Consider the following 24,077-nt stretch of genomic DNA (forward strand, 5'->3'; position numbering starts at 1 on the left):
AATTTGTATAATTAATACCAGAAGTGGTATACATATTACATCGCTTAAAAATAACAAATTGTTCGAAATTTGCCAATAAAAACCTTAATGGATGAGCGTACGGGTTACCTGATGTTAAGTGATTACCGCCGCCCTAACCTATTAAGGTATCCATGTCGTAAAGTCCTGTTAGGCACCGCGCAAGGTATTTCACGCCATAGTTTGGTTGTATGTGGCAGAATATTTCTTTAAATAGCAATATAGAGGAACGCCACACATCCAAGAATGGTGTAGACTGTAGATGATATCCAAGTTTGGGAGAGTGTCGTGCGAAGTTGAAATTTAGCAGCAGGAATCAGGTCAATGTTGTTTTACTAAAAAAAACAAAGTCTGTGATTTAATCCGTATCACAGCGACGAGAGCAAGGTGCATCTTTGACATTAAAAATGACGAATTGATAACGCTTAAACCAGCTCACTAACAATACTGCATTAGGTCCGGTCCATAAACATTTTTACCTTTTTGTAATACGAGAAGATTTTTTCCCTTCTTATTAGGCATAATATATACTTTTCATCTAACATTTACATAACTTTATTCAGCCTTGATATTGACGCCACGAGCGTTTTTTGATCAAGTTGTACAAGGTGTCGCACACAATATTTTTTCTACGACTAGGTATTATTTTTTTGTTTTTTTTCATGTAAAACAGTATTATGATAAATATTAACAAATCTAAAAACTCACACTTTCACCAGTGAAGTATCCAACAATTATACGACAATTTTAGATAAAAGGTAGCAGTAAGATAAAAACCACAAACCAAAAGTAATACAAATTAACAAATAATTAAAAGCTATTATAATTTTTAATAAAACAAAAATTAAACTTACAAATATCACAAGTTTTCGAGTTGCAGCTTGAATGGGTAGGAAATGTATTGTATACATGCTTATTTCTGGTGTTTATAACTGATGACTAGGCAGCATGGTCTCTGACCTACGCTTGTTCCTTGTGGAACGAATAAAAAAAATATCTCTGGCGAGTGTTTTCATTTTTCCTTCAATGAAAAGGCGGCAAGGGTACACCCATACGTACAGCCAACACGGGAAAATTACAAAATATACCCAGCAGCAAGTTATATAACGGGCGTCGGTAATTCCCGAGTAAGTTAAGTTTTTAAAAAGCACTTTTACTTAACAATATTTAATGTTACTCACAGATAAATTGGACTGATTAAAAACAATATCATAATTAAACTAAAGAAATCTAAAAGACAATGGGTGCACAATCAGCACTACGTCGGGGTACGGGGTGGCAACGCATGCAGGTTTAGCCGAGTTGGGCCGGAGTAACTAGCGCATCTTGGCATATTATATATTAACATGTTATTTTCTTAAGTTGACATTACAATGTATTTAGTCTAATGATTTAAACAAAATATTGTATAGCTTTTATCGCGGCGACCGTATCAAGAAATTCCGTAACGAAAATAAAACCTAACACCCCCCCAGTGTTCCGTGATCAGCGCCATCTATCGGAAACTGTTATGTTGTATTACACTCGATAGATTCAACGTTCGATTTGGACATACGAAATAGTTTATGAAAGTGACACTAGATGTCGCATAAGCAAATACTATTTAATTCAACTTAGATGGAGTAAAATTATAAGTTTGTGACCATTAAGGGTGTCTGGCAAGGGGTTGCCACGATGGTGTCTGCGGGAATAACGTGATTTTTAATAATATTCTGAAGGTAATACCGAAAAATCGCACTTTATTCTTTGATGTATTTAGATCGGTATTTTACACACCTTTAGAACCGTTTACCTGACAATGCCACTGCAACCCAAACTCCATAATGGACCATCGTTCTTACCTGTTTTGGGAGCATGCGCTGACAAACTATCAGCTTTTATAAAATGACGTCGGTCTGGGGTCCACGGGATCTTGCTCACTAGAGCAAGCAATGTATCTACTAAGATACATTCTGAAATTAAATCTAATGTTTTTTTTTTCTGAGTATTCCCCAAATCTCAGTTAGTCTTAATTTTCATAATTTTTGCATAGCGGTGCCGTGATAAGTCGAGCGAACATTATTGGTTCGGAAATATTTTTGATTTTTAGTTGTTAGGTACATTTTGGTTACTAAATTTAATTCTTATTTCTAGTTGATTAGTGTTAGTAATTAGTGATCACAGTGTACAAAAACTTCAAAATATTCAAATAACTGTAGAAAAAGCTTTTATTTATCATTATGGCGGAATGACGACGTTTTGCTGTTAAATGGGACTATTTTGAGCGAAGACACTCTAGACAGTCCTAAGCCTGTTTAACTGTGAAGTAAAATTCACTGATAGATGTCTATTTAAATTCAACACAGACTAAGGAACTCTAGCCAAGCCTGGTGACCAGATCACCCAGCAACTGATTTATAAATACGAAAAACCTATGTAGGTAGAATGCTTATTAATGTAATTATTAATAACTAACTGCTACAAGAATCCACAACAAAATATGGGACCACCATTGACGCGGTATTTTCTAGATATTTAGAGGATATCAAGTCTCAAACTTGTGTTTCTTATTTCAGTTACCATTAACATATAGTTTCAATGATAAAAATTCCTGAATAAACAACATGTATTGTATTATAATAAAAATATTTTAAACAATATTAAGTAACTTCTCATTTATTCAATAAAAGAAAAATGTTTTCTTATCGGTCACCACGCTCAAAAAAATGTAACTTGAATTAGTATTTTGATACTTTGAAAAAACGTGAATTATTATCAAAGAAGAAGAAATAAATAATTACAATTGCATAAGTTGATAAAAAAGGCTATGCAATAGCTTTACCGCGGCAGTCCCCGAGTGCCACACGTCTGTTTTTTTTATATATATGTATGCACGTATTATCCTTAATATGAACCTACCATACCTAACGTAGATTTAGTAATCTGTGGCACCAAAATAACTGTGATTTTTGGTGTATATTAAAATAGTACGGTAAAAACTTTTATAGGTCGTAGAGTATACTTTTTCAAAGACTCAACTATGATGCCGCAGTCGCTCGCGGTACCGCTTTGCTGCGGCGTATATTTGAGCGAAGCGAGGTAAACTAACTCTGTGTACAAAAACTGATGCTTATAGATCATGAACATTCGAAAATGATCAAAGGATAGCAGTATTACAATTAAAACATATTGTAATTTCATCAATCGGCTCAATTTTTAAATAAATATAAATAACTCGTGCTAATTTAGAATAATTTGTATATCATGTTTGTTTTTAATTATAATATTTGAATCATGTCGAAATTCAAAATTCTGTCTCGATATTATCCTAGAATATTTCGAAAGCTTTCTATGACTTCAATTTTTTTTAATCGGTCCAGAAATGGCCGAGAAACAATTTAACACAGAAATTAGGAGTCACACGGTGGAAGCTCCGCTCAGCTTCACTTCGCTTCGCTCAATACAGTATGTACTGATATTAGTGATCGTGTCTGTATAAATAATGACAGATAAAAGTTAGAGGAATAGAAAAAAATATTAATACGTGGACGACGTAGAAATAAAATGAGAGAAGATAAAATAAAACACATAGATATTACATTGTTTTATTTGTGACAATGCATAAACATAGAAAACTGTAAACACTATAAAAATGTGATGTAGGGACTAGTAGACAAAAGTATCGAAAAAAATTTGTACCGATTTCTTAGATTTGGCTTTCGTCATAACAGTTTCCAATGGATATAGAATATAATATCAACTAGGTACATATTACATGATTTACTTGTTTGAGTATAATATCTGCTTTTCTTAATATTTATAATAAGTATTACAATCAGTGGTTATTATTCATAACATCGAAGAGTAAACAGCAAAGCATCGCAGATAGAAACATTTTTGATCTCAATTGAAAATATTTCAAATAACTATTATGAAGAGGTAAATATATGAAAGTGACTATTCAATAAAAACATGTCTTAAACTAACTTATAACAAAACTAAGTAGAACTCTACTTTGGTCATTCAAGCTACCGATTATATTTCACTAAATATTGGTTATACAACGCTTGCTTAACAAAAAAAACAATCCGCTTCAGTAGAGAGAACGTGTAAAAGCGAATTAAATGCCTGTTCTGTTTTTAAAAACAATTAAGGACGGGAAATAGATGAATATGTTAAAGTTAATAAACTACGTTCAAATTGAGGCGTGATGAAATACAATATAATAACACCAATAGAGAGAAAGGGATGACACTACAGTGACCGGTTATTATTATTAATAGCTTAAGAGGCCGTCCAAAAACAAAATTATTTTGTGCAGTAATTTTTTATATTGGGAAAATCACTTAAGATTATTGTGTTATTTTTTTTTATTTCTAAAATAACGTGCTAAAAGTTGGATAAATAAATTTATAAGTTACCGAATTATTTCATAGATTAACGTAATTTCATAATTTTTTTCTACTGATTTTTGTAGGTATAGGCTTGGTTAAGGTAATCAACACAAATACAAAAAGATTATATGCTGTTGTTACTTATGTTTTTATAACGTCAAAATTTCCCGTAGTTTTTCCTGAAACTATCAAATGTCAAACTTCCATGAGTTATGCTATCCATAACAAATTTGATAATAACCACGAAACAAAATTCACCGAAATCAGTCTTTCAGGACGGCGTCTTCAGCTAAATTAGATCGCGATTTCGGTCAATATGAGTTAGAACATTGTAATACTCAACCAGCAATGTACGACAATACTGTTTCACATTATTTTAGAACATTTCTATTACTGAAACACGTTCTAAGCTCAAGCTTGTGTAATTAAGTATTAATTACAAGTTTAAGTCTGATGTCAGTTATGACAGTTTTCGGCTTCAAGCATCTCGAACGCACTTATCTCGACTCCCTTCAATATCAGTTACTTTGGACGAGGCATTTATGAATAATCAATAGGAAATAATTTAATTTTACAATCAAAAAGTATTTTATTTATCTTTACTTAATTTTTTTTTTTTTTAGTTAATTCTTTGTCTTTACAATTTGTTATTTTATAGTGACATCCCTCACTTCTGGGATTAATTATACGATTAAAATTTGTAACCAAAATTTATAAACCCAAGAGGCACGGGTTAGAGTCCCGCATCTTTAATCAATTTTGGTTCAAATTTTGTTTTTCTTTGTTTTTAATTAATACTTCACCCTCACATTTAGATAGCTTTTATAATAACTTTGTTATTTCCGCAGTTCACCTCGACTTAAACGTGTCTTAAATGTATACAATATATAAAAAGTGCAAGGATTTAATAAAGAACAAGCATTAAGCTAGTAACAATTGGCTAGAGTAGAACCTTAGAAGCTCAGGTGTCAACTTTACTTTTAAATTTAAACAGTTTACTGACTTATGACAGTAACAATAGAATACATATTTAAATCACCGAACGTTTTTGCGTAACACCCACATAATACTTCGATTCCCATCATCATTTCAAGAGGTAGGTAAATTGTCAAAAAAAATGTAAATTAAATAAGTCACAAACTTCGAGTAAAGCATTCCAGTAATAACTTAGACATCCACAAACATATCTGTATAACTAAACTTAAGTTAAAATAATTTAAAATTAAACAATGTTAGTCCTAATATTGTTAAGCGAATGGGACGTCAGTCGGTGCGCGAAGCGGTTTGAACCGGTTCTTACCAGAGACCGGAAGATCTCCCGCCGGGCGGGTTTCTAACGCGGACCGATGTCTTTGTGTCTAGGCCTTCCATCTCCTCTGCAAGAAAAAAAATATAGTAATAGCTGGTATTTAAATAAGTATCTTGAAGGGTAAGCAGTGTAGTGCGATAATATTATAACAACGACAGGCGGCAATCATAGTTACGTCATAGTACACACACATAATAAAGGTTATCTATCAACTAGTGTGTGTTGCCAGTGATGACTTATGGTACGCAGACGTGGTCATTAACTATAGGTCTTATGAGAAGGCGAGGGCTATGCTCGAAGTTTCCCTGCAAGATCGAATCAGAAATGAGGAGATCCGTAGGAGAATTAAAGTCACCGATTTCAGATGGTTGCGAAGTTCGATGGACAAATGGCCGTTGGGGCAGTAAAGTCCTCGAATGGCCCCACGTACCGAAAAACGTAGTGTTGGTAAGCCTCCCAAAAGATGGACCGACGATCTGGTCAAGATCTCAGGAATAGGTTTAATGAGGCAGCGCAGGACCAATCGTCGTGGAGATCTTTGGAAGAGGCGTTTGTTCAGCAGTGGACGTCTTTTTGCATAAGCCAACGTGCAACGATTCCAACGTTTGTTTAAAAAATCTTTATTGTTTTTTACGATAATGGTCTATAATCGTCGGGCAAATCAAATTAACAAAGAGCTATGTCGGGTCAGCTAAATAATAAGAAATATTAACATGTCACAGGATATGTTGAAACGCCGAAATCTATTATTAGGTACCACGCCATGACTATAAAGGTAAGGACTATTATAATACACTTAATTAAGGACATTTATCAGTGGGAGGCTACCTTGCGCAGGATGCCGGCTAGATTATGAGTACTATAACGGCGCCTTTTTCTGCCGTGAAGCAGTAATGTGTAAGCACTGTCTGAAGGGCGCCGTAGCTAGTGAAATTACTGGGCAAATGAGACTTAACATCTTATGTTTCAACGTGACGATAGTGACACTCAGACTCAGACAGGGTTTTTCAAGGATCGTGAGCGGAACTGCATTGTAATGAGCAGGGCGTATCAATTACCATAAGCTGATTTCTGAAATGTCACGTCATTATTTTTCTAGCAGAAAACGGTGTGAGACTAGCAGAAAATGTGCAAGAGTCTCCATGGAGGGAATTAGAATAACTCTTTTCTTAATTTTTGTTCAATAATTAATGTGTATTATTTAATTTTATAATTGTGAATTTTAAATTACGGAAATATTCACAAATACGAGTCTTTGCTAGTTCTTCAGTAAAAGTAATACAACAAGTTGTGCTTTTGTTTTCTTTTGACGCCTCCAAAACTATAATGTAAAATAAACTAACTGCTGATTGAGAACGTGGAGTTCTGCAAGTTCCTCACTCCTGCCTCTCTCATCTTGCGTCCGGTCGGCGTGCTGCAGCCGGATGACGTCACCGACATGCCCTCCAGCTGTTTGCTGACCAGAAGCAGATCACCTGGACGCGACACAGCTATTAGACACACAGGCTAGTTAACCAAGGTTAGTTCCAAAAAACTAAAAAAATAGAAAGTTATATATCGTCAAAGTCCACAGAGATCTTTTTAAATTATATCAAACTATATTTTATTCTTATATCTGATTAAAGTTATAAATATTGTATTATTTATTTATTACGTTTATTTACAATCATTTACAATAGTACACACAAATATAAAAAGTAGAACTAAAACCTAGGAACTAAATGTAGTGATCACTTACAAATAGACACAGCATGCACATAATATTTTTTAAGGTATTATACAGAATAAAATAAGTAATTTTTTTTTAATTAATAAATAAGTAGGTACAAAGTTATATTAATTTACCAATTATAATTTTATTAAAGATTACCAATGTTGGTGCAAATAGTCTTACGGAATTTGAAAGGTCGCTCAACAACTGATGCGGGTGTTGAGGTTATTCATCATATCTATGACGCCTGGGAGAATTCAGTGGATGCTCTGGGTGTTTTGTGATCTGTTTAAGAGGTTCGATTGCGTCCAACACGAGACTCTTATCAGGAAATTACAAATCAAGTCAAAATCACTTCATTCATGTAGGTCTCGAAAATGACACTATGAATGTCAGAAAATATTTTTTCTTATTGAATCTACCGCTACTTCGTAAAGGATTGAGCCAATGATGCAAAGCAAGAAACTCATTGCCACACTTTAATATCATGATTTACATTTTCTTCGATTTACAAACCATTTCAATGACAATATAAAACAACTGACATTTATTAGTTCTTATTTAGAGAATAGTATTCAGAATGTTGATATCATAAGAATGGGTGTTCCACAGGGTTGAATTCTTTGTTCGTTTCTATTTTTGATCTTTACAAATGATTTGCCATATGTTGTTAAGGATAATCATGAAATATTTTTTTACCTCCATTTAACAAATGTTTTTAAAGAAATCTACATGTTATTGATTCACTCTCCACACAATATTCTCTAGCTATCCTATCTATAATATAATATATGCTATCCTATATATAATTGTTTTACATTTATAGTCTATCTATTTATTACTAATGACAGTGGCTGTTAAATCACTATGAAAATAGTCACACTAAACAATAATGAAAATACATTCTGTTAACAGAAAAACAAGACGTTACCTCTAAGTAACCAAACCATTGTAAGCCAACCTTGATGACATTAGACGCCATTTTCCAACGATTTTGCAAAGATATTATACTTATATAGTATACTTATGGGACATTTTATGTTAATTTCTTTACCATTTCAATGATATATTATAATTAAAAAGAGTGCAAAAGAATAAACGAATAATAATTAATGCTGCGAGAGTTGCTTGCGAAGTTTCTCAGAGCGCCATGTGTTTCCGAAGCGTCCACCGCTTTAGAATCTCCGTGTTAGAATTAATGACATCAAAAAGAATTCTAAAGGAACCAATTTTGAAAAAATAAATGCCTTTATTTATGCTTTCAAAGCAATATTGTACAGGTTCAAAAGGGATAGAAACGTTAAGTCGTCCTCAAATTCAAGTCCACAAAATAAACAAACCCGCCTGCAGACTGTCCGTTCCACGGCCAGCGACACTTGACAGGTCGCTATTTAACATTAACAATAACTATAGCTTTACATAATAGCTTTAACCGGCGAAGATTGTACGGTTACTGTTAAATCAAATTAAAATCACTATATTCATATAGGCCACGGAACATGACACTTATGAATGTCAAAAAAATATTTTTAATTATTGAATTTACCGTTAACATTTAAAGTTATGAATTCATTTAAAAATTGTCAAATGTGCACCATTTTTACCTCAGCCGGTACTTTAACATGTTTGTTATTGCTAATGTTGGAGCAACCCAGCCTCAGAATTTAATGTTTAAATTTGTTGATAAACGAAAACCGCGCGGACGAAGTCACGGGCAGCAACTAATAGGTATAATACAATGTGGACAGTAACATACCATGAGTAGGAGTTCCGTTGGTTGACCTCTCTATGTCATGAGGAGCCTCGTTGACCGGAGAGCGAGAAGGTACCTCCCCTCCGTACACAAACGGGCTGTTTGCTTCAGTCTTCAAATATTTGCCCAATCCTACAAATCACATCACGAAGTACACGTAAGCTTCAATAAAATACATTTTTTATGAAATTTAATATGAAATTACTTATATTAGGGTTTGGGGAGTTTTACAGCCTGAATTATCAACTGCGCATTGTTATTAACGTCAAATCGAAATCTTTTTGTGAAATCTTATCAGTGTCGTATTGTAATAGTTGCAGTTACCAGTGGGTGGCTCCTTTGCGGCACCCGGACAGCTTATTATGATAAGCTTATTACCATCGCCAATTTTTAAATATAAATTTTAATTTTTATTTAATTTTTAAGTTACATGCATTGTATTTGGTATATACCTTTTAATATAGACTATTATTATTAGTACAATTTTATTATTAATAATATTATATTACAAACCGTACAATATTTCAAAGTAAAAGTAGTCGTAGTAAAAAGTAAAAAATATTCGTAGGTTTATTATTTTTTTTTAAATAACTGGCTCCGTCCACTGAATGTCGACGATTCGGCCAACGTCAAGGTGGAGAGATTTTATATTTTAATTTAGCTGATTGAAGTATATAAAGAGCATATTTAAAAGGAAATGATCGGTTGATATAGCTGTGGTTTTTTTGTGAACTGAAGAATAGGCAACAAGAGTTAGTACGGTTAGTAATAAACACCCATAACACAACAATATTAACTACCTTGTTAGTATCTAATCTAAATTTAAGGGAGAATGTAAGTGGGAATATGTGCCTAATAGAAGCGAAGAAAGTATGGAGGATAGAAATTACAATTTAATATTATTGCGGGAGATAAATTTGTAAAGAAACTTTATGAAAGGGGAATGGCATAAAGTAAGAAGAAAAGGGATGTTGATGGGGCGAGGGATATCCTTCGGTAGAAGGTCATATAAAGGAATTGACAATTTAGGGCAATAGAAAAAAATATGTTCAAGAGTACCTTCCTCAAGGCCACATTCACATATAGAATGGTCCCTTACCCGGATCTTGGCCAAAAATACTGGGGAACAGACAAATCCCAAGCGAAGTCGTATGATGACAGAAGTGAAAAGTTTATTTTGTTTTTTTTGAGGAAAGAACCAGGGCTTAGAGGGGATAAAGGGTTGGATAGAACCGTTTACTGGTAAATATCTAATATTCGGATTTTGATTGACTGTAACAATCCTGCGATACATAAATTATTCAATATTTACCTTCAACTACCCTCAGTTCGCCATCATCGAAGCACACGCGGCCGTTCACCACAACATACTGTGGGCTCCCCACCACGCGTAGACCCTACAACATAAACAAAACTTAAGACAAAGAGAACCAACATTGAGACTCGTAGAACCAGCTTTTACATAGAGATGTAAAATAACAGAATATTTAATTATTTTACTAGGTATATTCAAACCTACGAATTTACCTTTACTACCTCAGGAGAGAAAGTAGGTCCTGTAGATGAAGGCACAACTGGCGAGTTCAACAAACAAACCAAGAATTATGAGTGTTAGCGGTAACACCTGTTAGGTTAAGCGTTCACCTCAGAGGCAGATTCGAATTCCGCATGAAACAGCCATTGTGTTTTCTGTGACTGTTCCTACGTCACATCGAGGCACGCAGAGGCTCGTCATCGAACCGGTTTCCGGCGACGCACTGTGCCGCACCAACAGAGACTCATTTGCCGCCTCTAGTCGTGTGCACATATGGTTGTGTAGTCAGTGATAAACAGTCTAATCAATATTGAAGCGTATTTTATTTAGTCGAGACAACCAGCTGCACGACTGGAACTTGATATTCATCATATGGTCCTTCGAGCCGGATCTGAATCAGCGACCTATGCAACCGCGGGCTCGTTTGTCTTCAGTGTTTCTAACTACGATCAGCTTTTCAAGGCTCTCCTCCTCATTATGTGACCGTTGTACTACTCTATCTATTCTACTTACCTCAAATATGTTGAAGTCGACCGCCTGCTTGTGATTGGCGGCGGTAATTGTCCGTTCAAGACGGGGGTCCCACACCACGATGTCGGCGTCACTGTTGACAGCCAGCCGCCCTTTCTGGGGCCACAGGTTGAAGATGCGAGCGGCGTTGGCGCTGGTCACCGCCACGAACCTACACGGGTCCATTATACCTGGGGGACGGATCCATTTTAGTTTATTTATTAAATTCGCCGTATAGATTTTGCCAAGACATCTACAAAGATCCTAAAGACATTCTTCTGGAGTGTGAGGCCATCGCCACAGTGAGGAGATGTCAGTTTATATAATGGCACCATCTGTCTATAACAGACTGCCGAACTCGATCAAGAAAGATGTAACTTCCATAACGGTGTTTAAGACACAACTTCGGCTTCTCGAACATACATTTGCAATTAATCAATGGAGGAGTTTTACAAAATGCTAGCTATTTCACTAGGCAATACACTTATTTATTTTACAGTACGTAAAACAAATTTTTATAACAATTACCTACATATATTCTTCTTCATCTGTACATGTGTCAAATTTAATGAACTTGTAAATGCTTTAATACTCCGAAATAAACACGTTTTTAACTAAACCTAGTGCAATTCGGCAACTGATAACCACATCATACTTTCTTAAGTATCAAAGTATTGTATCATTAAAAATAATGTAAACTTTAATTATATTATTTATTATTATTATATTATTAACTGTAATTATATTTTATAAATGTAAATTTCTTGCTGTATCTTTCCACGAGCATAGTCATTACCATGGCGTGAGTTAGAGCACAGATCTACAGATTTAAGTGCTCATATCCCCAATAATACTAATAAAAGAATCGCTAACATGTTAATCACTAACTTATTACATTAAATAATATCTATACTAAGTATAACATATAAATATAATATATATAAGAGGTAAAGTTTGTGAGGTTATAGGGGAGAATCTCTGGATCTACGGAACCGATTTTGAAAATTATGATACGAATAGAAAGACACATAATTTGCGAGTGTTATAAGCTATAGGTATATAAACACTACAAATGAAAAAACTTTTTTCTGGGAGTCGCATTTGGAAAGTAAGTCAGAAAAAAACGATCGAAAACGTTTCTTACGAACGCTGCCTTTTGTATGTATGTATGTGGCAGCATTGGATATAGTAGACATAACAGGTTAGAGAGCCTGCTTACTCAGCTAGAGGGTTAGAATCCCAGTACAAACATTTCTCATCACTCATCCGAGTTGGAATCGACGAGTGACCCATTTGTCCGAGATAGACGTACTCGTCAACATTTTCAAGAGTACAGTTCCCAACTGTTACGGGAGTAGGTGCTACATGGACATTAGACATGATCTTCGCCTTGTCCATGTCTTGTCATACGCCTTGGAAGGCTGTATTGAGGCCATCGAGCATATGGCTTAAGTTTTCCATGGTCTCCGCTTAGATTCAGTGTATCAACTTTAGTTAACAGCGACATACAGTAAACTAAACTTAAAAAAAAAACAAAATAACAACTGATAATAAAAACATTACACCGTATACGTTACCAGAGTTGACGCCCTTCTGCCACAAGACACTCATTCTGTCCTCCACACCGTTGACTCCGTTGGGAATCTTGGAGAAGTTGTTCTTGCCCAGTTCTTTCTCTTTCTCGGAGAAGGTGCAGTTGTCGCTGCCTATCAGCTGCAAGTCATCGCTGCAAATTGAAATTGACCAATCGTATGTCAATACCATTTAGGAAAATTACATCTTACTTACATTATCTCTGGACCTACGTTGATGACGTCACATCGTCGCTTTGTTACGGTGTGCAAAACAAGCATCACTAGGATATTATTATTAATAAATAAATAACGATTTATTTTGTTAGTATTATAGATATCAATCTAAATTTAAAGGTGTTGTGTTGCTGATTATTATTATTATATGATGAAAAATCAATGAAAGAATGTAGGTGAAATAAAACAGTATTATTTTTCTGGCAGTACTATTAAAGCGACACAGAACAACAGAAACTACATAACTATTAACAACAAAAGTCAAAACATAACGATGAAAACTTCAAAAACAAAGTAGTGATAGCGCGAATATATCCCGACATGTACCGACGAGCGCGAGGGTGAAAGGGGAACGGGAGGGCGCTTCACGTTCCAGCGATAATGTGGCCGTGTAGCACACGTCAATCATTGACAAAAATCGTTGCGAGTTTGTTGTGAGTTCGAGAAATTTTAGTCTCAAGTTTTATAATTCTAAATAAGATAATAAATTGTTAGACGTTGCTCCACATATTCAAATTAAAATATTTTTACTCAAAATAGGTTTTAAAATCATTTATTGGTCGAAAAAAACTACCACCATTCGAAAATGTATGCCTCAGAGCTGAAATGGAACGGGTGCGAGAAACTCAACGGGGTTCTTTTTAATTATATCGCCAGAACTTTACCGGTGGACTCATTTGCACAGGATGCTAGATTACGAGTACCACAACAGCACCTTTTTAATTTGTAAGCATTATTGTGTTTCGGTCTGAAGGGCGCCGTAGCTAGTGAAATTACTGGGCAAATGAGACTTAACATCTTACGTCTCAAGGTGACCACCGCAATTGTAGTTTCGCTCAGTATTTTTGGTGTTTTTAAGAATCCCGAGTGGAACCGCATTGTAATGGGCAGGGCGTATCATTTATACCATCAGCTGAACGCTCTGCTCACCTCTAATTGTAATAAAAAAGTACAAATTTAATTGTAATATTTTTAAAGAAAAGAGCCGCCTTGATTTTCTTGCGTCCGCAGTTCTGTTTTGATGATAAATCTTTTGAATGATATTCTTAATAATTGTAGATCTTCAAGGTCTTAAAATTTAATTTAATTTAAATTTAATTTAATATAGTACGTAAAATTTTTCACTTATATAGTAATGAAGACAAAGTCACATACTCAGCAAGAGCTTGGAGAATGGCTTCGGGGGTGGACGGGTCAGGTCGCAGCGGTGGTGACAACACATGAGCAGCTGCGTGCCGGAAGCAAGCATTCTTGTAGTGACTTCCTGTAAAAACACAGTCAAATAAACTTATTTCAATTAGGCTTAAACTAAGCGATTTTGATTCTTCACTATAAATATTTCTTTTAATTTATTGAATCTACCATGTGTTCGGAAAAAGAAGAGCTGAGAGGCCTCTCTTTCCAATCAAGAGAGTATTTTACACTGGCTGTTACATACATAACAAATTAGTTTGTTAGGTGCTGCATCCAATATATGAATCCTGCGAAATTGTCAAACTTTCACAGAAAAGAACAAATGTTTTCTAAGGTAGATTTTCTGTATATCTTCTGTATTAGCATTTCTCCATACTGTCCTAGTTAGCAAATCATACTGTATATATTACACATTAAAATGGCAATCATTACATTCAAGTTTGAGGCAAATGATGCGATTCGGCGACGGAATCGGATCAAAAAGCTCTTCAGAATACTGTCCGTGATAAAGGCGTTGGAAAAGCAACAATGCAATCCAATACTGGATACCTGAACAATCTGCAAGGCAATCGTCTGGGACGTAATACCACCAAGTAATGGAACAGTATCGTAATACAGCGGTCTCCTTGAAGTTTATATCTACATATGAACGGAGCGCTAGGGTTGGTACTTACAAAAATATTGATGACGCGGTGCAGCTAATTTAACTCAGACAGCGACTAGTTTTGGCCGCAACGGCGTGGCGCTCAATAGCTTTGTCTTCCCAAGATTGCTTAGCGGCCGTGTAAATCACGTGTATGTGTGCGTGCGTTAATTCGGGCGCTCTATGATCGGGTATGAAGTTAAAGTACTGTTATTGTGGTAATAATGTTAAGTCGTTATGGACCCATGTAAATAAACAAAAGAACTCACCATCAGTACCGATGGTTGCAGCCAGGGTTTCTCCATACACTGGTGGTCTTTGTTTAGTGCGCGCGATACGTAACGCTTGCACGGCGCTTTTCGACATCATGTGGACTATGTACAGCGGAGAATTGGCCTGAAACAAATATTACAAACGTCATTCACATCTGTCAACTGGTATATTGGCAAGGTCATCAACAATCAAGGACAGAGCCTACCTTTAAACGAATTTAAATTGGTCCTGAAGAAAAGGTTGTATTCAAAAGGGTACTTACTATAAAATATCTGAATATTACTTAATTATTATGAATTTGTAACAATCTATTTGAAAATAGCAACCTCAGAGTTTCTTGTTCGTTCTTCTCTTTGGAAATCTGTCTTTCGAATGAGCTGTAGTTTAAAAAATGACATATTTCAAGTGCAATTTGATTTACACACGAAATAAAATATTTTTGATTTGATTTTATGATTACAATATACTAGCTCATAGACGAACAAAGCGTGCGATAGAGAAGAACATCTCTAACGAAAATACAGCAAGATAGACAAGGTAAGCGAATCTATTATTACTGTAACCGATTTTTATTGACAAGTCGTAAAACGCCTTCCACGCTTGACATTAGCTCCTTAGTATTTTCAATAATTAACATAGATAAATCAAAATTGTTCACGCATTATCCTATTATACTATTCTAAGACAGTCACTGATCAAAAATCTCTAAAGCCCCTGTCTGAGAGTTTTGCTAATACCATTCAATGACTGGTATTCCAGTTATCGTTCTCCGTGGTACATGCGGTAGAAGATGCACAGAGACCCTACAGCTCTAGGCAAACCCAAAGGTTTAATCTAATCGGAGATCATACTCATCATACAATCCCATCTCAAACAGCCGACCAATGTATACAAATCGTAGTAGTCTTTCAAGTTTTACCGTGTTGTTTAAATACCTGGTTAGCGATGACACAGGCTCTGGTGACAGCTTCAGCCTCAACCTCCTCATCTCTGGAGAGCTGATGACCCTCAGGTCCAGTAACTCCCGCCGCCAGTAGCTTCTCCGTGTTACGGCTTATTATGCTACCATTCTCCGCGTGAACCTGCCAATTTTAGGGAAATTTAATAACATGTCTACAAATAACGTGATTTATTTACCAATAGCTTTATAGAAACAGATATAGCGGGAGTTAAATGCAGAGTTCAGGAATGAGATAGTGCTGTGACCTAATTGTGATTAATGATCAGAATCATGAGTGTGTTGATAAATTTAAACAATGCTTCAAGTTTACCATTTTAACCTAATAATTAAATTGCAAATATTCGTTCTGTTTCAACACACATACCTAAAATATTTTTCACCTTTTTTAATTTTATTAAAACCAAAAAAAAATCCGGGATTGCAACTTTAGTATTACTTAACGCGATAACACGGTAAGCGACGAATACGACACAGCACTACACTGCATGCGTGCGAGGCGAGCGGACAGCGGATGCTCCTGGTATAACAAATATCGTTAATGTATACAAAAGCTTAACAAATTATATACCAAAACCTTCCTCGAGAACCACGCTATCCATCGATGAAATCAGCATGAAATTCAGTGCAGCAGTTTATGAGTTTATCGCGAACAGACAGATAGACAGATGCAGCGGAGGACATTGTTTTACAATGTTTAGTGATATAAAATCCATGAATACCACTTAAACATTTTAAAAAATTTCACTCATTAATTGAGTATAATAAATTGAAGGTAAGATAAGCACATGTGGATATATTTAAAGAATGTCACAAAGCTTAACTTCAAAACCCACGCCCTCTGGATCATTTCCCATTAAGTGACCCGTACCTAATCTCTTTTTAAAAAGAGCTCGCCCTTAAGTCTAAATTCTATTATGATTTATATTTTTTAAATATATAGTTTAAATTATATTTGTGAGTAATGAAATCATGAGAGGTACTGAATTGTGTCTCCATTTTTACTAACCTTTATCGTCCTCCCTAAAATTTTGAAAGATATCATGAACAATACCTATTTACTAAAATAAATTAAATAATTTCGAATAATCGTCTCAGCATTCATCTCTACGTTTCACAATACCTGCCACAACTAACACAACCCCACAAAATCCATAAAAAAAAATTAAGGTTTTCGAATCACGTATCATTATAGATGAATAAATAAAATAACCTGAGGCAGTGCTCGCAGTTCGAGGCAAGTTTCCATAGCAACCATCAGCTGATAGTCATCCAGCATCCACGCGTCCTTGTAGGCCATGAACATCTTGAATGAATTCACTCCATGTTCGTTCACCAACTGCTCCATCTCTTTCTTAACTGAAGGCGACCACCAGGTCACGCCCACGTGCAGAGCGTAGTCACAGCAAACCTGAAATTAATTTATCAAGTTTAAGTTATATTATAGGTACTCAGGTTTGCCTACAACGAATCCTGAAATATTTCGGACTCATTGCTAGCAAAAGCGAAGATAGTCTCGAAAGACTGATGGTGGAATTTTGGGTATTTATAGAATCTGAACGGCACTGCATTGTAATAGTACTATCAGAAGAAAATATGGCTCTTCTCGTGAATTTTCTAATAATAAAACATAAGCCCTAAGATGTGGGGAAAAATGTTTGGAACTGAATTTTAAATAAATGTAGAAATCAGGTAGCCGATTCAAAATTGGCAGCACAGACTGCCGATAGAAGTGATAACTTACAACTTTTAGAATTAAAATTTGAAAATTCATAATATAAATTTATAATAAAAATATAAATCAAAATAAAAAATTAAACTATCAATTTCAATTTACACAATTTCAACAATGCATAGTATATACACATTTCACTTATAAGAAATATACAGCGCCAATGTTCCATAATACGTCAGCTGTAAGCTACAGATGTACCTACTGCTATAAGCATGTCGGTGACGCAAACCTATAAGATTATCCCTTACCAAAAAGTGCCCAACGCGGTTACAGATGTTTCCACTTGAAAAATCGCTTTAATTATCAAGCTTTCCCTCATTGAAAATTGGTCATTGAAGCCGTCATCGTTTTGTAGGCATATAAAAGAATAGCAGAAAAAACATATCAAGGAATTTCATTAGTAAATGAATTAGTAATTTATTAAATAGTACTAAACAGTCCCATGTCATTTGGGTCAACATGGGAGTGACTAGTGACAAAACGAATAAATGGAATAACAACATAATTTTACAAATAGGTCGTACCTTAGCCTGACGTTATCATAAGTGACATAATCTATACTAATGTTATAAAGCTGCAGTGTTTGTTTGTTTGTTTGTTTGAACGCGCTAATCTCTGGTACTACTGGTCCGATTTGAATGATTCTTTCAGTGTTGGGTAGTCCATTTATCGAGGAAGGCTATAGGTTATAGGTTTTTTTTTCAAAATTAGGGATCCGTAATAAAATTGCTATTTTGTAACACAAGGTGTAAAATCGAAAACCTATTTTTGCGTGCGCTGCAAAAACTATTCACATTAGAACAAAATGATGTACAGGCTATAATATAGGCAATATTTTATAACTTATAAAACTATCGCGTGAATTATACTTTATATGGCAAAACAACGTTTGCCGGGTCAGCTAGTTATTATTAAAATTATGAAAATCACAACAATTGATCCTGTACAAATATTGTGTAGAAATAATAATAAATTTCTGCAGAAGTGCGCTTAAAATGTTTGGATTATTTGCTACGAGTAAAAAAAAATATATAGTCTGATAGACATGTTCGCCATTTTGTGTGTTTTGATCAATTTGTCACGAATTTACTTGTAATATCTTCTTACCTTACTGTCGGCTCTACTTCTCCAGTTAGAATAGGCTTCAATAAGTGACTGTCCTTTTTGGGGCAGCACAAAGTCCACTGAAACAAATGGTGATTTTATTGCTTATCACAAAATAAGCCTAGGGATAGTCTAGTCCGTATATGGGTAGGGAAAGCCCGGGACTCATGTGTCCAAAACGTGGTCCTTAACTCACAGCTGGTCTAATGCAGAAGGTTTTTCGAATTAGCTATGGTAGTAGTTTTTTGCGCGATATAATCTGTAATGAGGGTATTCGGACCAGAATCGATGTCACCTACCTAGCCCAAAGAATTAGACAGTAGAAGTAGCAATGAGCAGCCACATCGCTCGCAGAACCACGGGTCGAAGTACGGGACGGTCCCCACAAGATGGACTGAGGACCTGATAAAAGTTGCGGGGAAACGCTGGAGGCAGACCGACAAAGATCGGTCGTTGTGGAATTCTTTAGATGAGGTTGTTTTGAGCAGTGGACGTTCTCGGGGAGCTAAAGTTCACGATAAAGTCTAGTAAATTGGATTATCCTTTGTATAATTCAAGGGTTTTTATAAAAGTTGATCTATGGAAGTATTTGGACCCGTAAGAAAATACCGATGACAATATAAATTTATTACTTTGAACTCGTTATAACCAGGATCACCATACATATTTAGTATTCATCGGAATATCGTTTTTGAAACTAAAAGATAAGAGATTAGAAGTACTTTACACTTTAAACAACAACGCAATATTTTTTTTAAATATGGAGCTAGAGTATCTTTACAGTCGGCCTTCGTTTATTAAATTAAAAAAATGCAGTAAATACTTTTTGAACAGTATCTTTAAGTTATTCTCTATATTCAAACTGGGCAAATTCAAGGCCAAAACCTTCTTTTAAGTCTGTGATTCCAGCGAAGTTTGAAATACTTACTGACTGTGGTGGTACCACCAGCGACGGCAGCCCTGGTTCCCTTGTAGAAGTCGTCAGCTGTCTTCCCACCCATCATCTCCAGCTCGAAGTGGGTGTGGGGGTCGATTCCTCCCGGCATCACAAGCTTGCCAGTCGCGTCGATCACGCGGGTACCACCAGGGATTATCAGGTTACGCCCCATTTGTCTGAAAACCAGCAAATTTTAAAATATCGATATTTTATGAACCGATTTACGTTTAAACAGATCTTATCATGAAATTCCCAAGAAAAAGAGGAGGAGCTATGAGAGCCTTGAAAAGCTGATCGTAGTTGGGAACATTGGAGGCAAGCGAGCCTGTGGACGGTCCCCTACCTGATGGAGCGACCAAGTAAAAGGTCCACCCTCGACTGAGTTGACTCGCTTGTCAGAGATGCAATAAACGGGCCCCGATGGAGGCAGATCATAAGAAGTAACACAGCACCAGCATCCTCAGTCGACGATGACCACGATTTTCAGTCAAAAGAACAGAGTGAGAACTAAATTCAAAACGAATTTGAATAAAAAAAATCCAAATAATTATAAGGCTTCCATATTTTTAATCATATTTAATGAGGGTTCCTAATCTGGCGATATTGTTTGAAACGCAAGCTGTGTTTTGCCTGTAATGGCGTCTGTATCTCTCTTTTTAATATGAATGTGAATTCTGGCCGTAACTAAGATGTAAATCTGTTGGCAGATCTATTAAATAAATAAATCCAGATGGTTAGGATGATAACTGAGTTTGTTGTACGATGGAACGGCGGCAGGAATTAATAAATAAAAGTGATCTATTAATGATACATAAAAAGAGCTACGAACTAGGCACAAAAACACGACCAAACCTTTTAAACATTCACTTGGTTTTCGGCGAACTATTTACAAATCAGCGCAACCGTAAAGAAACACAAAAGCCATTTTTTGCAGGAACGAAACTTATCGTAGCAGATGAGTTATATAAAATTAAATTTCTTTGTCCATTTCGCAGTTTTAAATTACTAACGAATACAATATCAAAATTTCTTGCACAAATTGATAGTTTCTTCTTAAATTTGAATTAATCAGTGAGATAAATGAGCGTATTGATGGAAATGATCACTTCTGCCCATGTTCTCTTGCGACACCGGAGAAATAGCAAGAGTATTGCCGGACTTTGAGGTAGGTAAACACGTTTTTTCGAGGTATCCATGTCGTATCGACCTCGCCCAAGGAACTTCATTCTACACTTTGGTTGAACGCGGAAGAATGTTCCTTGAAAACCGTTCTGCCGAGGACCTATACACATCCAGTTGATGATAATGATATTTACGTTTGTTGCATGTGGTGCTCTATGGTAGAAATTGTTGGAAAGAATCAAGTTCAGCAGCTTTTCGGCACACTATCTGTGAAAAATTCGTTAGAAGATAGACAATGAAGTGTTTACTCAACACAAAACCAAGGTGATACCAGAGTACTGGATCCACAGTAATTCTAGCAGCTACGCACTGCACCATGTGGTCGGTGAAATGGTCCAACAAGGAGCACCAAATTAGAGACGTGAGCTACTCCACATGAGTTTTAAAAAAACTTGAAATAATATTTCTTCGCGCTATTGATGAGCTTCAGTCTGTTCTTAATTTATTAGGATTATAATAGTATTTACGTGAATACGATGAACTGATGCCAACCTGTAAGCCTAATTATAAAAATATGGTAGAATGTCGACAGCCACATTTAGAATATGAAATGAAATGAAATTTCTTTATTCATTTAGGTGCAATTTGTTATGGAAGTTAATTAGATGCCATAAAATATAAATACATAAGTAACTGTTAAGCCGGCACCATATATAACGAACGAAGGTAAATGAAAGCTGCGAAACTCAAGAGTACATGAAGCGTCAGGCGTGTGTGAAATGAATCTCCGGGCGCGTGGCACCTGGAGGTGCGACTCGCGTGTCGGTTTCATTTCAGTTTAGCACATGAGTAAATAAAATACTTTTGTGCCATTACTCTTACTACAACTTCCTACATCTCATTACTTTATATTTTATGCCAATATATATTAATTTGTTTTCTGGCTTTTTTTATCTGAGTTAAAGTTTCCAATATGGAGAAAAATTAAAAGTAGTTTGGCTTTTAATAATAAATTAGTGTTTAATGTTTGGAAGACAGTAGATTTTGATAAACAAAACATACGACAATATCAAGGTATATGTAGGCGATTAAGTAGATAATTATTTCTTCTGTTATAAGAGTATGGTTGCTTTCGTGTCAGATTATAGAACTTTGTGGGACAGTGCGGAACCACAATAAAGTAACTATTCTTCTCATGCCAATTTCTTTGTTAATCCCATCACCGAATGCTGACTCACATAACAATCATTAATATTAAACTCATATAGCAGACAATAGAAACTAGTTAACGTATTTACCAAACAAAGTAATTCAATTTAACGAGCTGCCATAAACATTAATATAAAAGTTAATAGAGTTTGATTGAATATATGAAGTAATGCGGGACTTTGATTTAATATTTGTAATAAGGGTTGGACTACTTTTGTTTTAATAGGAATGATAACAATAATTTATACTGTTGGAAGAGGTCTACGATGAGACTTTTAGAGAGAGACTTTTAAGAGATTTTTATGGTAGAAGAGGATAAACGAGCGTACGAGGATAAACGTACGGGTCACCTGATGTTAAGTGTTCACCGCCGCCCACATTCTCTAGAAACACCCGAGAAATCACAGAAGTGTTGCCGGCCTTTTAGAAAGTACCCATGTCGTATAGCCCTGGAACATCGCACAAGGAAGCTCATTTCACAGCTTGGTTGTATGTGGAAGAAAGTTCCTTGAAAACACTGTGGAGGAACGCCACACGTCCAGATGATGGGGATGATATCCTAATTTGTGGCGTGTCATGAATGTACTAAAAAGAAGCGTGGTTAATAATAAAAGGGCTTTGTACGTAAAGTTGATTAAAGAGGATGTTGATACTGATGAAGCTTGGCAAAAGGATGTTGTGAATGGCAAAGGCTTGACACTGAGACACGTACAATTCAGACAGAAGACATAATGGAATTGCTACTGCTTGTAGTAGGATTGCCAGTCAATGTTGAGACAGCCTGAAAGTAGACTATGACTGTAATATATATAATCTAATATATATATATATTAGATTATTAGATCATTTTGTATTTGTTGGATGCGATTATTCATTGTTAGAGTAATTAGGACCATCATGTACACTAAGCATCCTTACACGCTCACGATCACAATGAATTCAAGCTCTAAAGGTTGATGCATCTAATATACGATTATTTATATATTTATAGTTTCTTTTTTAATACTTTTTATGAAATATTTTATATTTAAAACGCTTTTCAACTATGAACACAATGCACTACAACAGGGGTGCTCAAGCTTGAACTGCTGGCGATCAACCTCAAAATTTGTAGACTACGATCGATCGGCTCTGAGAGGCTTCAAGTATGTGTGATGAAGGATTGTCGTCTAGGTAGAGTGTCAAGATGACATTGATATTCGTTTTGCGCAAAATATGATTTTTTTTAGTCAAGGTAAGTGTAGGTCTGCTCTTAAATGTCAATGAAAAAACTCATAATTATTATTCAAAATTGCGAGTTTATTGGTTCTTACAAAACAAACGCGTTCTAAAGTTCTATGCTTAACTAAAGAGCGACTTTGGATGTTGAAGCGTGACACTGCATGTCCTGAGCATACTTTGCATAAGATGGTACGTAATTACCGATTTTAGTTTATTATACCGGATTTTTTCTCAAGATCGACCGTTTGAGCACCCCTGCACTACAATAACAGCTAATTTGTTACTTATATATTAGAGCTAATGTAAAATAATCATTCATTTAAAAGAGTGGTCGTTGAGTTTGTATGTTCTTTTCACCAACTCTACTTTTAAGAGCATATGGAACATTCACTAATTTAACTACAATATTAGTTATCGCTTAGTTTATTAAGCCTATTTTTATAAAGTTTATTCGACTTTGACTTAGACGAACTTGTGCCAAGTTCGTCCGGAGCAGTAGGTACGGTACAGCGATCACACCCGCTAGTAGACCGCCAACAAATAATCCACTCCAATTGCTGGTTCGGTGGAAGGGCCTCCTTGGGATTTGTCTGGCTTGGATCTTTGGTGGCTTGGTATGGGAGTACCCTAACATCAAGATCCATCTATTTGTTTTGATACTCCTA

General features: G+C 35.5%; 1 protein-coding gene across 4 annotated transcripts in view; it reads right to left on the reverse strand.

The window, feature by feature from the left end:
• Window positions 1-3,586: 3,586 nt before the first annotated feature.
• Window positions 3,587-24,077, reverse strand: part of LOC126970086 (dihydropyrimidinase) — a 62,504-nt gene continuing 42,013 nt past the window's right edge. For 2 of the 4 annotated variants that reach the window (XM_050815804.1, XM_050815805.1), the window contains exons 3-14: window positions 19,852-20,036; window positions 18,927-19,003; window positions 17,298-17,495; window positions 16,062-16,208; window positions 15,123-15,249; window positions 14,172-14,280; window positions 12,786-12,934; window positions 11,212-11,399; window positions 10,477-10,561; window positions 9,168-9,296; window positions 7,044-7,175; window positions 3,587-5,767 (exon numbers count right to left, since the gene is read on the reverse strand). In XM_050815804.1, the coding sequence (XP_050671761.1) occupies window positions 5,688-5,767; window positions 7,044-7,175; window positions 9,168-9,296; window positions 10,477-10,561; window positions 11,212-11,399; window positions 12,786-12,934; window positions 14,172-14,280; window positions 15,123-15,249; window positions 16,062-16,208; window positions 17,298-17,495; window positions 18,927-19,003; window positions 19,852-20,036 (1,606 nt within the window). In that variant the 3' untranslated portion in view covers window positions 3,587-5,687. Of the gene's footprint in view, window positions 5,768-7,043; window positions 7,191-9,167; window positions 9,297-10,476; window positions 10,562-11,211; window positions 11,400-12,785; window positions 12,935-14,171; window positions 14,281-15,122; window positions 15,250-16,061; window positions 16,209-17,297; window positions 17,496-18,926; window positions 19,004-19,851; window positions 20,037-24,077 lie in introns of all 4 variants that reach the window. The other 2 variants (XM_050815801.1, XM_050815803.1) reach the window with 1 other exon arrangement.

This window comes from Leptidea sinapis, chromosome 20 (genome assembly GCF_905404315.1).
Source record: "Leptidea sinapis chromosome 20, ilLepSina1.1, whole genome shotgun sequence".
NCBI lineage: Eukaryota > Metazoa > Arthropoda > Insecta > Lepidoptera > Pieridae > Leptidea > Leptidea sinapis.